Source organism: Ranitomeya variabilis, chromosome 2 (assembly GCF_051348905.1).
Source record: "Ranitomeya variabilis isolate aRanVar5 chromosome 2, aRanVar5.hap1, whole genome shotgun sequence".
NCBI classification, from domain to species: domain Eukaryota; kingdom Metazoa; phylum Chordata; class Amphibia; order Anura; family Dendrobatidae; genus Ranitomeya; species Ranitomeya variabilis.
This window is the reverse complement of record NC_135233.1, coordinates 105495826-105513396: the sequence shown is the minus strand read 5'-3', so window position 1 is coordinate 105513396 and position 17571 is coordinate 105495826. Positions and strand designations below refer to the sequence as shown.

Here is a 17571-nt window from a genome sequence, read left to right as displayed (position 1 = left end):
TTAACCTTTTAGATTATTTAATATATTTTATTGTTATTAATATACCTATTTATCAGAATTTATTATCTTTTTATGACTAACCATGTGCTTTACATTTTATTACTTTTATTTTAGTTTAGTATGTTTCTTTTTATATAAAAAGAACATAATAAACCCAAAATACTAACGACACTTACCATATATCTCCTCTTCTTTTACCGTTCTCTTTTACATTGCAATCTAAAAGAGCAAAATGGAACTAAGCTAAATCCCTTTCAGAAAATACATTGATCTTCTTCTTCTTTTTTTTTTTTATAGCATAGCGATTTCTTTTAACTCATCCTGTCACTGGTTCTTCAATATATGTAATTCTGTAAATTACATTATTTAGTTGTTCCTTTCTGTCTATAAATTCTGGAAAAACTTCTCTCATCAGTTAGGTCATGCACTCACATGTAGCACTTGTAAAACTTTCTGAGGGGAAATATATTGGTAAAAACTGCAGTGGCCACAGCTGAAGCTACCTAGAGATCTATTTTGTAACCAAGTCCTTTCCTTCTTGGGTTGGGTAAAGTGGCTATGCACCATTTAATCCTTGATTGATTTATCCCTTCTGTAAGTGATTGACGGCTTAGGTGAAATGACATTACAGATGTCCGAGTCTCTCAATATACCCCAGTACATTTTTAGGACATCCATGACATTGTTCTACTGGTCATCATAGGTCCTTGTCAACCTAGTTAAGGAATCAGAGTCAAGTTTAAGATTGACAGTTAATAAAGATGACCTATTCACTCCCTTTACATGTTCATATGCTGACTCAACGATCCCTTCAGTGTACCTCCTGTCAAAGAATCTTCCCCTTAGGGATCTTGATTGGGCATGGAAGTACCTCCAAGATGAACAGTTCCTCCTAACCCTGAGGAACTGTCCCTTGGGAATATCTCTCTTCAGTGGGGGAGGATGGTGACTCTCCCACTTGAGAAAGCTGTTGGTAGCCGTGGGCTTCCTAAATAATTAAGTTTTTAAAGACCCATCCTTCTCTTTTGATATGTTTACATCCAGGAATGTAATACTGTCTTCTCTAACTTCATAGGTAAAGAAGAGACCCATTTTGTTGGAGTTAAGATAGCCAATGAAAGATTCAAAAGATACTTGGTCACCTGCCCATAGAATGAGGACGTCGTCAATATAGCATCCCCAAAATAATATCTGGGAGCACCAGACGACACTCTTAAGGCCCCGTCTCACTTAGCAAGATCGCTAGCGAGATCGCTGCTGAGTCACAAGTTTTGTGACGCAACAGCGACCTCAGTAGCGATCTCGCTATGTGTGACACGTAGCAGCGACCAGGCCCCTGCTGTTAGACCGCTGGTCGTGTCGGAATGGCCTGGGCCGTTTTTTGATCGTTGAGGTCCCGCTGGGTAGCACACATTGCTGTGTTTGACACCTTAACAACGACCTCGTTGACGACTCAGACACTGAATCGTCATAATAGCTCCCATGTGACATCGTTGTACAGGTCACTACAGGTCGCTGGTGAGATGTCAAACAGTGAGATCGCAGCAGCGATCGCTGGGAAGATCTCACTGTTTGACATCTCACCAGCGACCACATAGCGACGCAGCAACGATCCCTGACAGGTCGTATCGTTGTCGGGATCACTTTAGCGTCGCTAAGTGAGACGGGGCCTTTATCCCTGAAGACTACTGTGTCTTTCCAATAATCCAGGAGCAAATTGGCATACTTAGAGGCACAAGAGCTCCCCATCACCATGTCTGTGAGTTGGTGGTAGTACTTGTCTGTAAAGACAAACTCCATTAATTCCAAAAGGAACCTGTTATGAGTAGTGTTGAGCATTCTGATACCGCAAGTATCGGGTATCGGCCGATACTTGCGGGTATCGGAATTCCGATACCGAGATCCGATACTTTTGTGGTATCGGGTATCGGTATCGAAACAACATTAATGTGTAAAATACAACATTAATGTGTAAAATAAAGAATTAAAATAAAAAATATTGCTATACTCACCTCTCCGACGCAGCCTGGACCTCACCGAGGGAACCGGCAGCGTTGTTTGCTTAAAATGCGCGCGTTTCCTGCCTCCCGCGACGTCACGGCTTCTGATTGGTCGCGTGCCGCCCATGTGGCGGCACGTGACCAATCAGAAGCCGTGACGTCGCGGGAGGCAGGAAACGCGCGCATTTTAAGCAAACAACGCTGCCGGTTCCCTCGGTGAGGTCCACGCTGCGTCGGAGAGGTGAGTATAGCAATATTTTTTATTTTAATTCTTTATTTTACACATTAATATGGATCCCAGGGCCTGAAGGAGAGTTTCCTCTCCTTCAGACCCTGGGAACCATCAGGGATACCGTCCGATACTTGAGTCCCATTGACTTGTATTGGTATCGGGTATCGGTATCGGATTAGATCCGATACTTTGCCGGTATCGGCCGATACTTTCCGATACCGATACTTTCAAGTATCGGACGGTATCGCTCAACACTAGTTATGATGTCCAATAATGGTCCCCCTACTCTTGAGGTAATGTTCGACTGCCTGCAGGCCCTCATTCTGCAAAATACTGCTATAAAGTGCCTTCAGCTCTATTGAGGCCAAGATTGTACCAGACTCTATTGTAATGCCCTCTAGTTTGTTTAGGTGGTCCATCATATCTCTCAAATATGAGGTAAGGGCTGTCACAAATGGTATTAAGAGCTTGTCCAAATAGACACTGGAGTTTTGACACAGGACACTGTTCCCTGAGACAATTGGTTGTCCCTTGGAAGGACTGATGCCCTTATGGATATCTGTTTAGGGAGCAATAAGATACAAAACAACAGTATCTGGGATTCAATATATAGATCTCCACAGGCAAGAGAGAGAAAGAGAGAAGGCGCAAGCTAAAGGTTTTACAATGGTAAAAAGTAATCAGTCTAATGCTGAAGTCCATATTTTAGGGCAATGAGGATTTTTAATGGATAAGAAAATGACCACCCAAACAGAGAGTAGGGGATAGGGGTTCAGGAGAGACAGCTTTAGTTATGATAAAGATTAAAGCAATGAAATGTAATTTGTCTTTGGAATAGTTGAGAATAAATATGGTGAAAATGGTTTAAAAATAAAAAGAAACCTCCTCCATCTGGAAGAACAAAGGTTCAATCTTGATAGACGTCATTACTATGGAAGCTGTGGAATATTCTATTTCTGTCAGGACGTGGTTTTAATGGAAACAGTTGATGGCTTCAAGAAGAGCTTATATGATTTTTTAAAATAAAATAACACCATTGCTTATGTAATTATACAGAACACTTGATTGAGTGTTGATTTAGTCTTATCACTTTAGGATAGGGAGGAAAACGTGTAGCAGATTTTAGAGCAGATTAGCAAATGACTCACTTTGGAGCATTTTAGAGGAAAAAAATAACTCTTTGTGCTATGGTCAGTCGACTCAATATCTACCTTCTGTTTTTCTCATCAGCTTCATGTCTTATAATTATGTGTAAAGAATGTGTAGATATCTGTTTTGCTGTCTCATTATTTTATTTAAACAAGAAAGAAAAAATAATAAAAAGAACAAAATGAAAAAAAAATCATTACAATATTTATAACATTGTGGGTAAATCTGCTTTTACAAGCATTGAAAATGCAAACATCACATAAAAGAGTAAGGAAATTATGCATGCCATTTACTTTCCAGTTTAGCAAGTCTTAAGCACTCTAGGAAAGCAGACTGCAGCTTGGTAGAGTAGAAAAAACTAATCTGCTCACTGCAAAAACACTGACATGAACTTTACAAAAGATATTTAATTTCACTGAACCCTACACTGGCGTGGTGAGTGTGTGTTCTCAAGCCTGTGTCATCTTGCTGATTTTACTTATGTCATGTAGACAACTAGTTCCAGTTTTCAGCTAAGTTTAACTCCATTAGTAATCCATTAGTAAGCCAAGTTTTACTTACTGTATCACACCATGGCAAATGCTGTCTGACACTTTGTATTATCATTTTATTCTTATTTTGATTAACGATACAGAATTCATACAGTATAAAAGGCACGTTTAATACAATCATTTATGTATATGCAGCTACATATTAATTTGATATTATAGAAATTTAGCTCCGCTTATATTAAATTTATGGGTGAACCCCCTGATGATCTGGATCGGCGGGTTCGCCTGAGTTTTTTGTAAAGTTCTAGTTCAGGGCCGCAGATGACACGAACTTGCATCCGAACCCCAAGCTCGGACTTTACAGATATGGGATGGGGTTGGGGGGCTGTAAAACAAAGAGTAAAATTAATAATAAACATTATACTTACATTTCCAGCGACACGTCCTCCTCTTAACTTCCGGCTGTATTCACTGCACTCGACAGTCATCGGCTTTTTCCGACAGTGTTCGTGTGGGGACATCACCCGAACTGGACCCGAACTGTAACACAGGTTTCCCATGGAAACCCGTGTTTGAGACCCTGTGACAGAACACTATGTGTTCGGTTCGGGTCCAGAACTTTACAGTTCGGGTTCGCCCATCCCTACTGTTTACATCCAGCTGCTGCCAAAACTGATGACGGGTGATCCGGATGGGTATTTTGGATTGTGGACTCCACCAATCTGATATTGATGATGTATCCAGTGGATAGGCCATCAGTATCAAATCAAGTGACAACACTATTAACCTGATAATTTACAGTCCTGTGTTTTGGGCTTTAACCTGATACTGTTGTTAATTTACAGTGCGGAGTTAAAGGGAACCTGTCAGGAGATTTTTGCTATGTGATCTGATGGCAGCATGAGATAGGGCTGAGAAAGAGATTTCAGCAATATGTTACAAAATGGGCTGTGTGCTGTTGTGTTTTATCACAAGGACATTATCACTTCTCACTAGCTCCCTCGTGCCAAGTTGTCCAACCACGCCTCCTCCTCTAATAAGCAGCTCACTGTCAATATATAATGTACATAGAGAGCAGTGGTGTGGTGGTGTGGGCGGAGGCAGCTTTCTGAGCTCTGCAATATGCTACTTCTAAAAACTCTGATTGTGTCACAACTTCTATACCCAATAAACTAAGTGACACATTGCTGGAATCAGGGTCTATTTTCCTATATCACACTTCTCTCTGATGAGGTATCAAAAGCCTGGTGAGTGGTGACAGATTTCCTTTAAAGCTCCTGCAATCTAGCAGGAGCAGGTCCAATTCTCATCTTTCAGATTCAGCTGGGGACCACGGGGAAAAGCAGAAGTCATTTATTACCTGCACTGTCATCTATTTCATTAGCTGCATAGTGTCAGTGAGCACTACATAGTGTACAGGAGCATTGGCACTGTAGATGCTTTTGCAGAACCTGACCATATGATAGCCAGATGTCTATTAGCATAGCAGAGCTGTTGGGTCCTAGTCAAGCCAGATCAGGTCTGCCAGATCTGTTTTCCCCTGTACCTAGGACTCCCAGGTACAATGGAAACATTCAATAATAAAGGGTAAAAAAGCAATAGCCAACATTGAAATTGCAACATCAGGAAGCAAAAGTCATGGAATTCTGGAAATCACAGGACCAATAGATATGATAATGATATGCAAATTATGAAAAAATGGAAACAAAATTTTCAAAACATCTCTTTATTCAATATTGAGTATGATCCCCACACGCACAGATACATGTACTTAGGCTGGTTTCACACTTGCGTTTTGATCTGCAGCGTTTTTACCGAAAAAAAACGCATGCATTTTTTTCCCCTATGTTTAACATTAAAAACGCATGCGTTTTTTGTATGCGTTTTGCCACGTTTAACGACGCATGCGTTTTTTTGCTGCATGCATTCTTTTGCAGAAATGCAACATGCAGTAATTTTCAGAGGCGTTTTTTTGCCGGAAAAAACGCATGCGTTCATTTGCGTTTGATTTGCGGCAAAAAATACATTGATGTCTATGGAAACGCATGCGTTTTTGTGTACATGCGTTTGCTTGCATTTTAAACGCATGCGTTTTTATAGAAAAAAACAAGAATACACCCTGATAAGCCACACCCCACCATCAGGGTGATAAAGGGATCCTAACCCTAACCCTAACCCTAACCCTACCCCTAACCCTAACCCTAACCCTAGGGATCAAACCCTAACCCTAACTTTAACCCTACTCCTAACCCTAACCCTAACCCTAACAATATGACAGTGAATACTCTCCGAGTTTATATTTTTAGTACTCTATAGCAATACCGTATATCTTGGGGTGTCCACATTGAACAAAGCTTTTTATTAGAAGAATGTCCTGGTCTCCAGGTCAACATAATAGCCAATCCCTATGGATCCCTAGGATCCCTAGGGTTAGGGTTAGGGTTAGGGGTAGGGTTAGGGTTTGGATCCCTAGGGTTAGGGTTAGGGGTAGGGGTACGGTTAGGGGTAGGGTTAGGGTTAGGGTTAGGGGTAGGGTTAGGGTTAGGGTTAGGGTTTGGATCCCTTTATCACCTTGATGGTGAGGGGTGGCTTATCAGTGACCTGGTGACCAGGACATTCTTCTAATAAAAAGCTACCCCTAACCCTAACCCTAGGGATCCTAACCCTAACCCTATCCCTAACCCTAACCCTAACCCTAGCTAATTCTATTAATAGTGGGTTTTCTAGTTGATTTTGATGATTGGCAGCTGTCAAACACTTCTCAGCATGCGTTTCAAAAACGCAAACGCAGGAAAAAACGCATGTAAATGCGTCAAAATGCCGCGTTTTTTTTCTGCATGCAAAAACGCATGCGTCTAAAAAACGCAGCATTTGCACGCATTTACATGCGTTTTTTCACCACATGCGTTTTTTTTTACAAACGCTGCAGATCAAAACGCAAGTGTGAAACCAGCCTTACACACCTCGACATGCTACTGATGAGGTTATAAATGGTTGTGGAATTTTCTGCCATGCTGATTACACTTGAGCAAGCAAATCATCAAGATCCGCTGCTGGCAGCTCCTTTTGCAGTTGTCCGCCAATGACATCACATATGTGCTTGTTGTGAGACAAATCCGGGGACGCTGCAGGCCGTGGTAGCACGTTTAGACCATGTAGACTGCTCACAGTAACACAAGTAACACATGGCTTGATATTGCTGTGTTGAAAAATGCCTCCTTGGACACTTTGGAAAAATGTCCATACCACTGGCTCCACGACCAAATCACTGTAACACTGAACTGATAGTTTACGTATAATAAAGACTAGAGGGGTCCAGCTACTGTACTTTATGCCACCTCCCACCACAACTCCAGGAGTAGGACTAGTTTTCCCTCATAAAGGCCTTTTTTAGTTAAAGAAGTGAGTAATGACCTGTGTAGCCTTGCAGAATGCGTTGAAGTTTTATAATAAATAAAAATAAAAAAAAGTTTGAAGAGTCTATTAAAAATGTTCTATGCTATCTTTACCATGTGTCTGGCAGTAAACTGCTTCTTGACAGTCTTAGGGTGCAAGGAAAAGTTTTAATGGTAGTTAATATATTGCTGTTTTCTTCTACCTAAGTGTCTCAAAGCCAGTAGGGTTGATCACAGAAGGTCTCCTATATAGAGTGAAAGTGTCATCGCTACATTTTGGACTTTTTCTTGTTTTGCCATGAAATATACAGATATAACGCAAACTAAAAACTGGATTTAGTTGAACTGTAAGAGTGTGACCGGGATGTTCATTCAGCAGAAAGCTTGATATAACCTGTGTATATGAAAAAAATGTTTTTATGTTGCATACAACTTCATAGGTACCAAGGTGCACCATTAATGTATTGCTATAGTATTTGATAACTTAATGTGTTTTGTCAAATGTATTAGGTTTTGGGAAAGGATAGGGATTAGGTATAAGGATGGTACTGGTACAGTGCAGTGGCAGGCACAAAGTGTTCAGGAAGCTGATAGGCGTACTATAGGAACAGTTAACATGGTTGGGAGCAGCCCAGCAGGTGGGGGAGGGGCAGGGTCAGACAAAAAGGCCAAACGCTTCCTGATTAGTTAGTTTTGTGTGAGGGTTCAGTGTTAGTAGGAAGAAAAGCGAAGATCAAGGGCAGTGGGGTGAGGCGCGAGAAGTGCCTATCGTTCTGGTGGTCTGGGATCTTGTGGAATTCCCTGCGGACATTCCTGGAATATCCTGATCTTCAGGCTTGAGTCAGTGGCTGACAATACTTCCATATTGTGCTAGATGAACGCATGTGAGGGACATGACAGATCCCTTGAGTACTGCGGAGCCTATCATAAAACTCTGGGGGCTGAAGTATCTAAAAAACAGAGGGATATACCAGGCTTGAAGAACGGAGAATGTGAATGTTAGGTGTCGAGTTTCCGCCGCTGCACAGGGAGAATCTCGAACCACCTCCGCTGCGGTCTCCCATTCTTCTCCAGCCCAGCCTGCTCAGCAGAGACATCGGTCCCAGTGTCTGAATCAGGCAGACACTGTGCACTTGGTTACTGCTGCGCTTCCATGCTCAGCCATTTTAACCAGCACTGATCTGCAGCGAGCAGACGCTCCTGGGACTAAGTCATGTTTTTCTTCTACTGAGCATGCCCAAGGGACGACCTCTCATTGGAGGTCGGAGGTCACATGCTTGGGTCCTGTGGCGGCTCCAATTGGACCATTAGGAAGGTCCCGGAGTGCAACAGCTATAAAAGGTTCGCTTGGCCGCTCGGCCATGCGCTAGTGTAAACCTGTTATTGTGTGTGTGTGATGTGTGCCTGTTCGGGTGAATGATCCTACATCATACCCATTCCTAGTGTTGTTGACTGCTCGTGAGTGGTGGAGCTACCTAGCGCCTGACAGTGCTATCCTTAACACAAGAGCACAATCCTTACTGCATCAAAGCAGCAGCAACCGCCAGTGTGGAGCTGTGCGCAATTACTGCGCTTTCCTAGCCTCAGTTAGGGTGGTTAGTGGCATCCACCAGTGCGGATCTGTACACACTCTGTGCGGTACATTTTTAATTAGTCCTGACAACTGGTCAGTGTAGGGTGGGAACTCCTGCTTGATCTCAGTATCTGACTCAGGGCGTCCTCAGGCGCGGGCTCAAAAGCCACAGAGGGTCAGAGCAAGATCAATCACCAGCATAGTGGGGGTGAGTTTCAGGGATCCCACTAGCCCCATCTGCTGCACTCTGTGACTGTTAACAGGGCACAGCATTTCCTTTGTTTCCCTGCGACTCTGTGAAGCAACAGAGTTCGCATCAGTTCATACCGGGTGACGGAACCCGTGTATATTCTGGCGTAGTACGGCCATATAGTGCTGCCATTACCTATCAGCAGGTTCCATCTCTGCACGGTGGACCTCGGGCTGCGAACGCACCTTATTACTATCTTTATATTTATTCGGTGCGTTCTGCCAGCCCTAACAGTGAACGTATGTTGAGCCAGGAATCTTAGTAACATAAATGAAGGCAGTGCCCGGTACTGCATGATATCATCTATAGAACTGAAACTGTTAAGTAGTAGATGTCTGATTTGTGTCCGGAAGTCCCTGAATCTGGAATCATGGGGACAGATGAGGCCTGCAGACGAACCGTGAGTGTACTACAACACACACAGCACATGGAAATTGGGACACCTTTCATTTGTAGGGGGCCAGGTGTGGGAACACAGCAACCCCTCACCCACGACTATCAGCCTGGTCCCCTTACAAAGCACTAGCCTAATATAATATTTCATTATTCCCTGTCCAAGTCAAAATAGCAAGGACTGTGATGGAAAATCAGGAGGAGTTAGTAGGATGTTAGACATTTATGGCGTTCTTTCATGATGAGCCTGTCACTCATTATCGCAATCTTTGGAAGAATTCAGGTCACAGAATATAGACTGAATGTGATTTATTATTAGAACTGTTTATAATAATTTTTTATTTACAGTGAGAGTCATAGTAGGCAGTCACCTGATAAATTGGCATTGGGGCATATCCAAATAATATATCAATGTGTACCATGAGACAGCCCTTTAAGAGCTCTATGAACAAGAAATGAAAGTGGCAGATTCCACAAATTTTGAAAAAGACCTATTTTGTCAAGACTATCTGAGTAGCCTATAACATTTATAGGGGGTAAAAAGATCCAAATGCGCTTTTTTTTACCTGTTCAGCCTTCATGCCCAAGGTTAAAAACTGTGCCAGCGATGTCTGGAAACTACCTGCCTTACTCTCATTATTGAAAATATATGGCTTGTAGTAATGTATTAGTGGTATTTTCATAGATAGAAATTTCAGCAATCAGCACAGATACGTCTTCCAGTTGAAAACATCTTATCCAGGGTCTTGTTGAGTAGAAAGTCAAGCTGTAACTATTAGCAGTAGAAGACTAGGGTTTGACATTTTGTTCTAAAACGATGTGCATTAGGCCGCAGGTGACATGGTTAGCTCAGGGATTAATGTGGGGTCAGCCCAGGATATGTCATAATTAGTGTTGAGCGATACCTTCCGATATCCAGAAGTAACGGTAACGGATTGGATCGGCCGATATTCAAAAAATATCGGATATCGCCGATACCGATACTCGATACCAGACAGCCGTGAACGGTGCTGCAAGGCCAAAAACAGCTCCTCTATGTAATCCTATAATAGTGTTTTTCCACAATCTAGCAGGATACGGATGGAAGGCCACTAATAGGATAAATGTAAAAAAAATGTGCAGCAGGCTGCACTAATTGAAAAACGGACAATGGAACAGTATGAGGCAGTGACACACCCTGAGCTCACTACAACCAGCGGTGGCTGCAGAACAGACTACAGAGTGAGCTGCACTCACACAGAGAGACCTCGCAGACAGCCGTGAACGGTGCTGCAAGGCAAAAACAAGGTTCTCACACAGCGGTTGCTAAATTAGCCTGGGTAAAGCATCCTGTCCCTAACTGAATTCACAGCAGAGTGAACCCAAAATGGCGGCGGCGACTTTTATACTGCATCATGACATCATTTCAGCAGCCAATCACAGCCATGCCAGTAGTTACATGCCTAACATGCAGAACAGGATGTGCCCACACTTCTAATGATTCCTCATTGGCTGAATTCTGGCTCTTTGAATTATGGGAATTTCCGATTCCGGTATCCGATATACTGAAAGTATCGGAACTCGGTATCGGAATTCCGATACCGCGAATATCGGCCGATACCCAATACTTGAGGTATCGGAATGCTCAACACTAGTCGTAATGCCAGATATAGCAACTCAGAGACCATAAAAGGAAGGAACTTTTTTGCAAGTAGGGGTTAGACACACAGTCAGCACTAATAGGCACTGGAGGAGGTTGTGCTGAGAGAATGACCGCGCCATAGCTAGATAGCAATAGGAAAAAGTCATCTTTTTTAAGTTTAGCCACCCTATAAACTAGATAGGGCCACAGAAGAGCAATACAACTTTAGTTTTAGCTGCAATCATGTGGGTTTTTTCTCAGGTGGTGCCGACCAGTCTACCTTTCCCAGAGAGAGCTATCATTAGAAAATCAAGCACTGCAAAAGTAGAAGGGAGCAATAAGACTTATCCTCATTTGTGAAGAATGCATCCACCTGTAAACAGACAAAGAGGGACATCCGTAAGGTGATATCTATGTGTGAAGGAAAATGGCATGCCAAAGATGGCTAGTACACTGTTCTCTGTGTGTGAGAAATTGTGATCCTGTGACTATGAAACAAGTGCTGTAAAAGTATACAAATTGACCAGTCTAGGTAAACCACTCAAGGCTACTACTGCCATCAAGATATGAGGCCTTGAGAGAAAATGTGGGGACCAATACAAGGAGTATGAGTTATGCTGCTGAGCTCAGATAATGGCACCGAGACTGCAGGGTGACGAAGGGGCCGAAGGGAAAGTGGCAGAAGACTGTACAAAGTGTAGGCAAATTGCTGCTAGTGTCAGCTGCAGAACAGGTGTCTCAGGAAGGCAATGGAGGACTGGCAGGAAGTAGTGGGAGCAGGAAAATGTGCAGATAGGGCTGGAATCATGGTCCCAAAGAGTGTGATCGCGACCGCTTGTGTGGGAGGGGGCCCGCTGATGCCAACTATTATTTCAGCTGGATGTGCGTACTGGATGTGTGTGCATTCATAATACACTTTGCACTGCAATACAAAATCAGAGGCTATTCCTTTGTTTTTTTTCTTATTTTAGTTTGTCTTCTAGTGATCTTCATTTTATTTTTTGCCATATGTCCATCGTCCTCATCATAAATAGTATCTGGTCCCATATCAGCTGCTTTCTCTGCTTTTCTGGTAGTTACCACTAGGTAGTGCAGCATAAAGATTATAAACAAACACCATGCATACAAAGCATATATCAAAGCTATGATATGGGTGAACTGTGAACCTATAGCATAAGCTTGAAAGCACCCAAAAGACTTACATTATGCAAATCAAGAAGCTAAAATTGATAGCTTACAGGCTTCTATGTAACTTGTCCTCATAATACAAACCTTTACAAAAATGTACATATTTACATTGTATTATTGGTCTCCAGTACCCTAGTTCTCAGTAATAGAACAATATGTGAAAATTATGTTACACTGGCCAAAAAGTAAAATTTTAGTGGAAAATGTATGAACAGAGTCAGTGTTAAAAATACATAAATCCAGTAAGCATGTTTTAAAACAAAAGTAAACAAAACATAGCTACATTGGGGACATTGAGTACACCATGTGTATGCAAAGAGCAACATGACATCTTTTGATACTGGTAGACAGTTGAAAGTATTTGACATTTGATACTATCCCACATGTGTAGACAGTACACTTGACTGCACCTTCACTATTCAGGTGACAATATCTGTTAATCCTCTCATTACTTAGTAAATGAGACTGCTCATTTTTTCAACATAAGTATTACACAATAAAATATATCAGACCAAGTTTTGTGTAGGAAAGCCTCATGTGTCATGAAAGAAGAAAGCGAATAAAACACTGAGGCCATGTTCACACAGTGCGTTTTTTACCGCGGAAACGCGGCGGTTTTGCCGCTGCGGTTCCGCAGCTGTTTTCCATGCAGGGTACAGTACACTGTACCCTATGGAAAACAGGACACACTGTGCACATGGTCCGGAAATTTAAAAAAAAAAGCCGTGCGGAATAGCTCCCGGAAAAAAGAAGGAGCATGTCAATTCTTCGTCCTGAACCGCAGCGGTTCTGCACCCATAGACCTCCATTGTGAGGTCAAAATCGCAGTAAAACACGCAGATCAAAAATATATCTGCGTGTTTTACTGCGGTTTGATGTGCAGAACCGCTGCTGCAGGAAGTGCGGGGGAGCGGGCGGAAGTGCGTGGGCGGAAGTCCGTGGGCGGCGTGTGTGGTCCCGACTGTGTCACGAAGAGACTGTCATCATGGAGGAATACCGTCGCATGGGGATCGATGTCGGGCGTCTGATTGATTTGGTAAGTCTGTGTGTCCGTCCCCATGCGACGATATGCCTCTATTGTGCTAAGTCGCCGTATCGGACTACTACTCCCATCCGGTATTAGGATGGGAGAGTTGTCCCTGTGTCCGGCGACTTAGCACAATACTAAAGTTCACACCAAACACAAACACACAATACACATACATGACACACAGTACAGTACATACAACACATAACATAGAGTATATACTCACCATACACCACACTTGTAGGCGAAGCCCTCGATCCTCCAGGAAAAAATCACAAAATAAAAAATCAAATCCATACTCCCTGTCCGCAGAATCCATAAAACGAGTGTCCCACGCCGATCGGCTGCTCTCCGGCGATACACTGCCAGGAGCGAAGCTCCTAGCAGTGTATCGCGTACTGTCCCGGAGCTCAATGGCTCCGGCGTCTCGGTTAACGGCAGTACAGCTGCGTTGAACTTTCCCACGCAGCACTGCCGTTAAGCGAGAGAGCCGGGGTCAATGACCGCCGGTAAACTCGCTCGCGCATGCGCAGTGACACACCGACAGGAACTATGGCTCCTGTCAGTGTGTTGCTGCAGCCGTGGAGAGCAGACATATCTCTGGATGTGTCTGTTCTCCATGGAAGATCTTCGTGGGACCCTCGATGGATTTCTGCGGACAGGGCCAGGGAGTATGAATTTGTTTTTTTATTTTGCGTCTTTTTCAGGTCGAGGGTCTTCAGGACGGATTGAGCGTACAATAAAATATGGTCAAAAAGTGTGTGTCTTTATTTCATTAAAATATTTTTTTTCTAGTGTTTGTGTTTTTTTTTTTAACCCTTTCATTGGATTAATAATGGATAGGTGTCTTATTGACGCCTCTCCATTATTAACCGGGCTTAATGCCACCTTACAATAGCAAGGTGGCATTAACCCCTCATTACCCCATATCCCACCGCTACACGGGAGTGGGAAGAGAGTGGCCAAGTGCCAGAATAGGCGCATCTTCCAGATGTGCCTTTTCTGGGGTGGCTGGGGGCAGATGTTTGTAGCCAGGGGGGGCCAATAACCATGGACCCTCTTCTGGCTATTAATATCTGCCCTCAGTCACTGGCTTTACCATTCTGGCGGAGAAAATTGCGCGGGAGCCCACGCCAATTTTTTCCGCCATTTAACCCTTTAATAGGATTAATAATGGATAGGCGTCTTATTAACGCCTCTCCATTATTAACCGGGATTAATGCCACCTTACAATAGGAAAAATACGTGCAAATGAAAGACGTGGCACTTAAATACGGGGTACGTGGCACTTAAATACGTGGCACTTGTACGTGATACGTGGCACTTAAATACGTGATACGTGTCACTTATACGTGATACATGTCACTTATACGTGATACGTGGCACATGGCACTTATACGTGGCACTTAAATACGTGGCACGTGGCACTTAAATACGTGGCACTTAAATACGTGGCACGTGGCACTTATACGTGGCACTTAAATACGTGGCACGTGGCACTTTTTTACGTGGCACTTAAATACGTGGCACGAGGCACTTAAATACGTGGCACGTGTCACTTATACGTGATACGTGTCACTTATACGTGATACGTGGCACATGGCACTTATACGTGGCACTTAAATACGTGGCACGTGGCACTTTTTTACGTGGCACTTAAATACGTGGCACTTAAATACGTGGCACGTGGCACTTATACGTGGCACTTAAATACGTGGCACGTGGCACTTTTTTACGTGGCACTTAAATACGTGGCACGTGGCACTTAAATACGTGGCACGTGGCACTTATACGTGGCACTTAAATACGTGGCACGTGGCACTTATACGTGGCACTTAAATACGTGGCACGTGGCACTTAAATACGTGGCACTTATACGTGGCACTTAAATACGTGGCACGTGGCACTTAAATATGTGGCACGTGGCACTTTTTTACGTGGCACTTATACGTGGCACTTAAATACGTGGCTTGTGTTCAGTTATTAGGGGTTACTTTGAAATATTTCCAGCAATTGTTTAACATTACTTGGTCGCGCTATAGATTATGAGATGACACTATTGTATTTATTGTAGGTTCGGGATTATCCGGCCTTGTGGGACCCAGCTGATGAATCCTACAAGGATAAATATTTCCGGGACCTAGCCTGGACTAAAATAGTACGAGACCTTATCCCAGATTGGGACAAGTATCCAGGGAGTACACAGCAGCAAATTGGTAATTTTATTTAAATTTATTTAGTAAACCTTGAGTATATTAAAAATATAATTTGTTTAGATCTCACAAAAAATGTTGTTGTATTTTTTAACCTTTTTTTGGTAGATAACGACGTGAGGAAACGTTGGCGCTCAATCAGAGACCGTTTCACGAAGTTCCTGAACGAATGTTCTAAGAGTGGCTCTTCGCCAAGCAGAAGAAAATTTCCCTTTAGCGAAGAGCTGCAGTTTCTTGTGTCCAGTAGGACATTGAGAAAGTAAGTTAAAATCCACTCCACATGATTATTTAAATATAATATGTTGTGCGAAAAATTGATGTTTTTTTTTTCTCCAACAGGACGGAAGGAAACATGTCGGTGGCTGATCTGGAGGACAGCGACAAAGAGGATGGAGCAGGCAGTTCCTCTGGAGTGGGAGGGACCATCTCTACCTCCACTCCCACAGCTTCTGCTGAATCAGCATCCACTTCAGCAGCTGCTGCATCAACATCTAGTTCAGCAGCTGCTGAAGCATCTGATTCCGCAGAAGCTGTGAGAGTGGAGAAGAGAGCTGTCTATCCGGTGGCAGCAGAGAAAAAAAAAAAAAAAACAAAGAAAAACCAAGATGACCAAACTGTCCAAATAGCTTGCGACACGTTAGATCTATTAAAAAAATCAAGTTCTGATGACCACTGCGACTCCTTCGCAATAACTGTGGCTAGAAAAACACGCTCCCTGCCACCGGATAGACAATCTCTTTTCATGTCCATGGTCCAGATGTCCCTCACTGCTCTGGAGGACCCTGCTCCGATATCTCCATACAATGAAGTTCTGATGGGGGTGTTGGGACTTTTCAGGCCCCGACACCGAACACCGGAAACCCCAGCTTCCAGACCCCAGTATTTGGCCCACAGCCAAGTTACTTCGGGAGATAGAGGAAGTTCGCAGCATATGGGGGGAGCACCATATCAATCAGAGGGATCAAATGTCCTCTACACTCCAGAATATACTTTTCTGAATTGAACGTGGGCAAAAGTTTTCAGTGGCACCGAGTTTTTTTTTGTTTGCTTTTTAGCTCCAGTTGCCGCTTGCCTTTGAAAGGGGCTTTTTTTGATTTTTTTCTAATTGAAAAATCTTTTGTAAATATTGCAAAGAATTTGTGTTCTTTTAAATATATTATATTTCACACATAATATTCTCGTCTTTATTACAATGCGGTCAAGGCCGCTATCCTGGGTTTATGGGCTATCAATTAGTGGTTTATGTGTTGATGTGTTAACAATTGTATACGTCATACTGCTATTATTTTCATAAAACACCAAAATTTTTGTAGCCAAAAAAAACAAAAAAAAAACAAATTACACCCAAATAGATTTTTTATTGATATTACAACCAATTATTTAAAACTTTTTTTGGTAACATGAAACAAAAAAATTTTTTTTTCAAACTTTTGTGTTGGTTGCTGGCGTTTCTCATTCTTCGGGATGTTGGCAAAACTGTTATCAGCGATGTCGGCAACATTTCTGGGGGGGTCAGTGTAGATGCATCCTTCTCTGCTGGTCAGGCTGCTCAACACCAGCACAGGAGTATTGCCAGTGCACGGCACCTTCTGGACTCATGAAGTAGTCAGTGAAGGATTCTCTCACACGCACACCCGAGTTGGACGGCCTGCCCAGACCCCCGTTGACCACTGGATTAAATACTGCCTGCTGGTACTCCACATCTACGTCAGTGTTGTACTCACGAGCATAGTTGTGGAGTACACAGCAAGCCTTTATCACAGCATCAACGGTGTCTGTGTCCAACTGAATGGCAGTGTGAAAGATCCTCCACTGACTAGTCATGATCCCAAAGGTGCATTCCACATATCTGCGTGCACGACTCAGCCGATAATTAAAAATCCTCCGTCGGGCATCCAGTCCCCTTCGTGGGTATGGGCGCAGCAGGGTTGTCGTTAAGGGAAACGCCTCATCCGATACCATCACAAAGGGCACTGGATGTGTGGAACCCGGCAAAGGTCTTGGGGCTGGGAGCGTGCCGCCATCTCGAAGAATTTGCA

The 17571-nt window shown here is 43.1% G+C and overlaps 1 protein-coding gene across 1 annotated transcript; it reads left to right on the top strand.

Annotated features, from left to right (window-relative positions):
* Window positions 1-13277: 13277 nt before the first annotated feature.
* LOC143803665 (uncharacterized) lies at window positions 13278-16560 on the top strand. The gene is made up of 4 exons (XM_077281446.1): window positions 13278-13328; window positions 15394-15535; window positions 15641-15791; window positions 15872-16560. Exons 1-4 carry the CDS (start codon window positions 13278-13280, stop codon window positions 16533-16535), a joined length of 1008 nt encoding a protein of 335 aa, XP_077137561.1. The 3' UTR covers window positions 16536-16560.
* Window positions 16561-17571: the final 1011 nt, after the last annotated feature.

Excerpts from the sequence above, each read along its gene's own strand:
- LOC143803665 (XM_077281446.1), top strand. The coding sequence starts at position 13,278 with ATGGAGGAATACCGTCGCATGGGGATCGATGTCGGGCGTCTGATTGAT. Across the intron at positions 15,536-15,640 it reads GAGTACACAGCAGCAAATTG|ATAACGACGTGAGGAAACGT; the intron begins GTAATTTTATTT and ends TTTTTTTGGTAG. Across the intron at positions 15,792-15,871 it reads TCCAGTAGGACATTGAGAAA|GACGGAAGGAAACATGTCGG; the intron begins GTAAGTTAAAAT and ends TTTCTCCAACAG.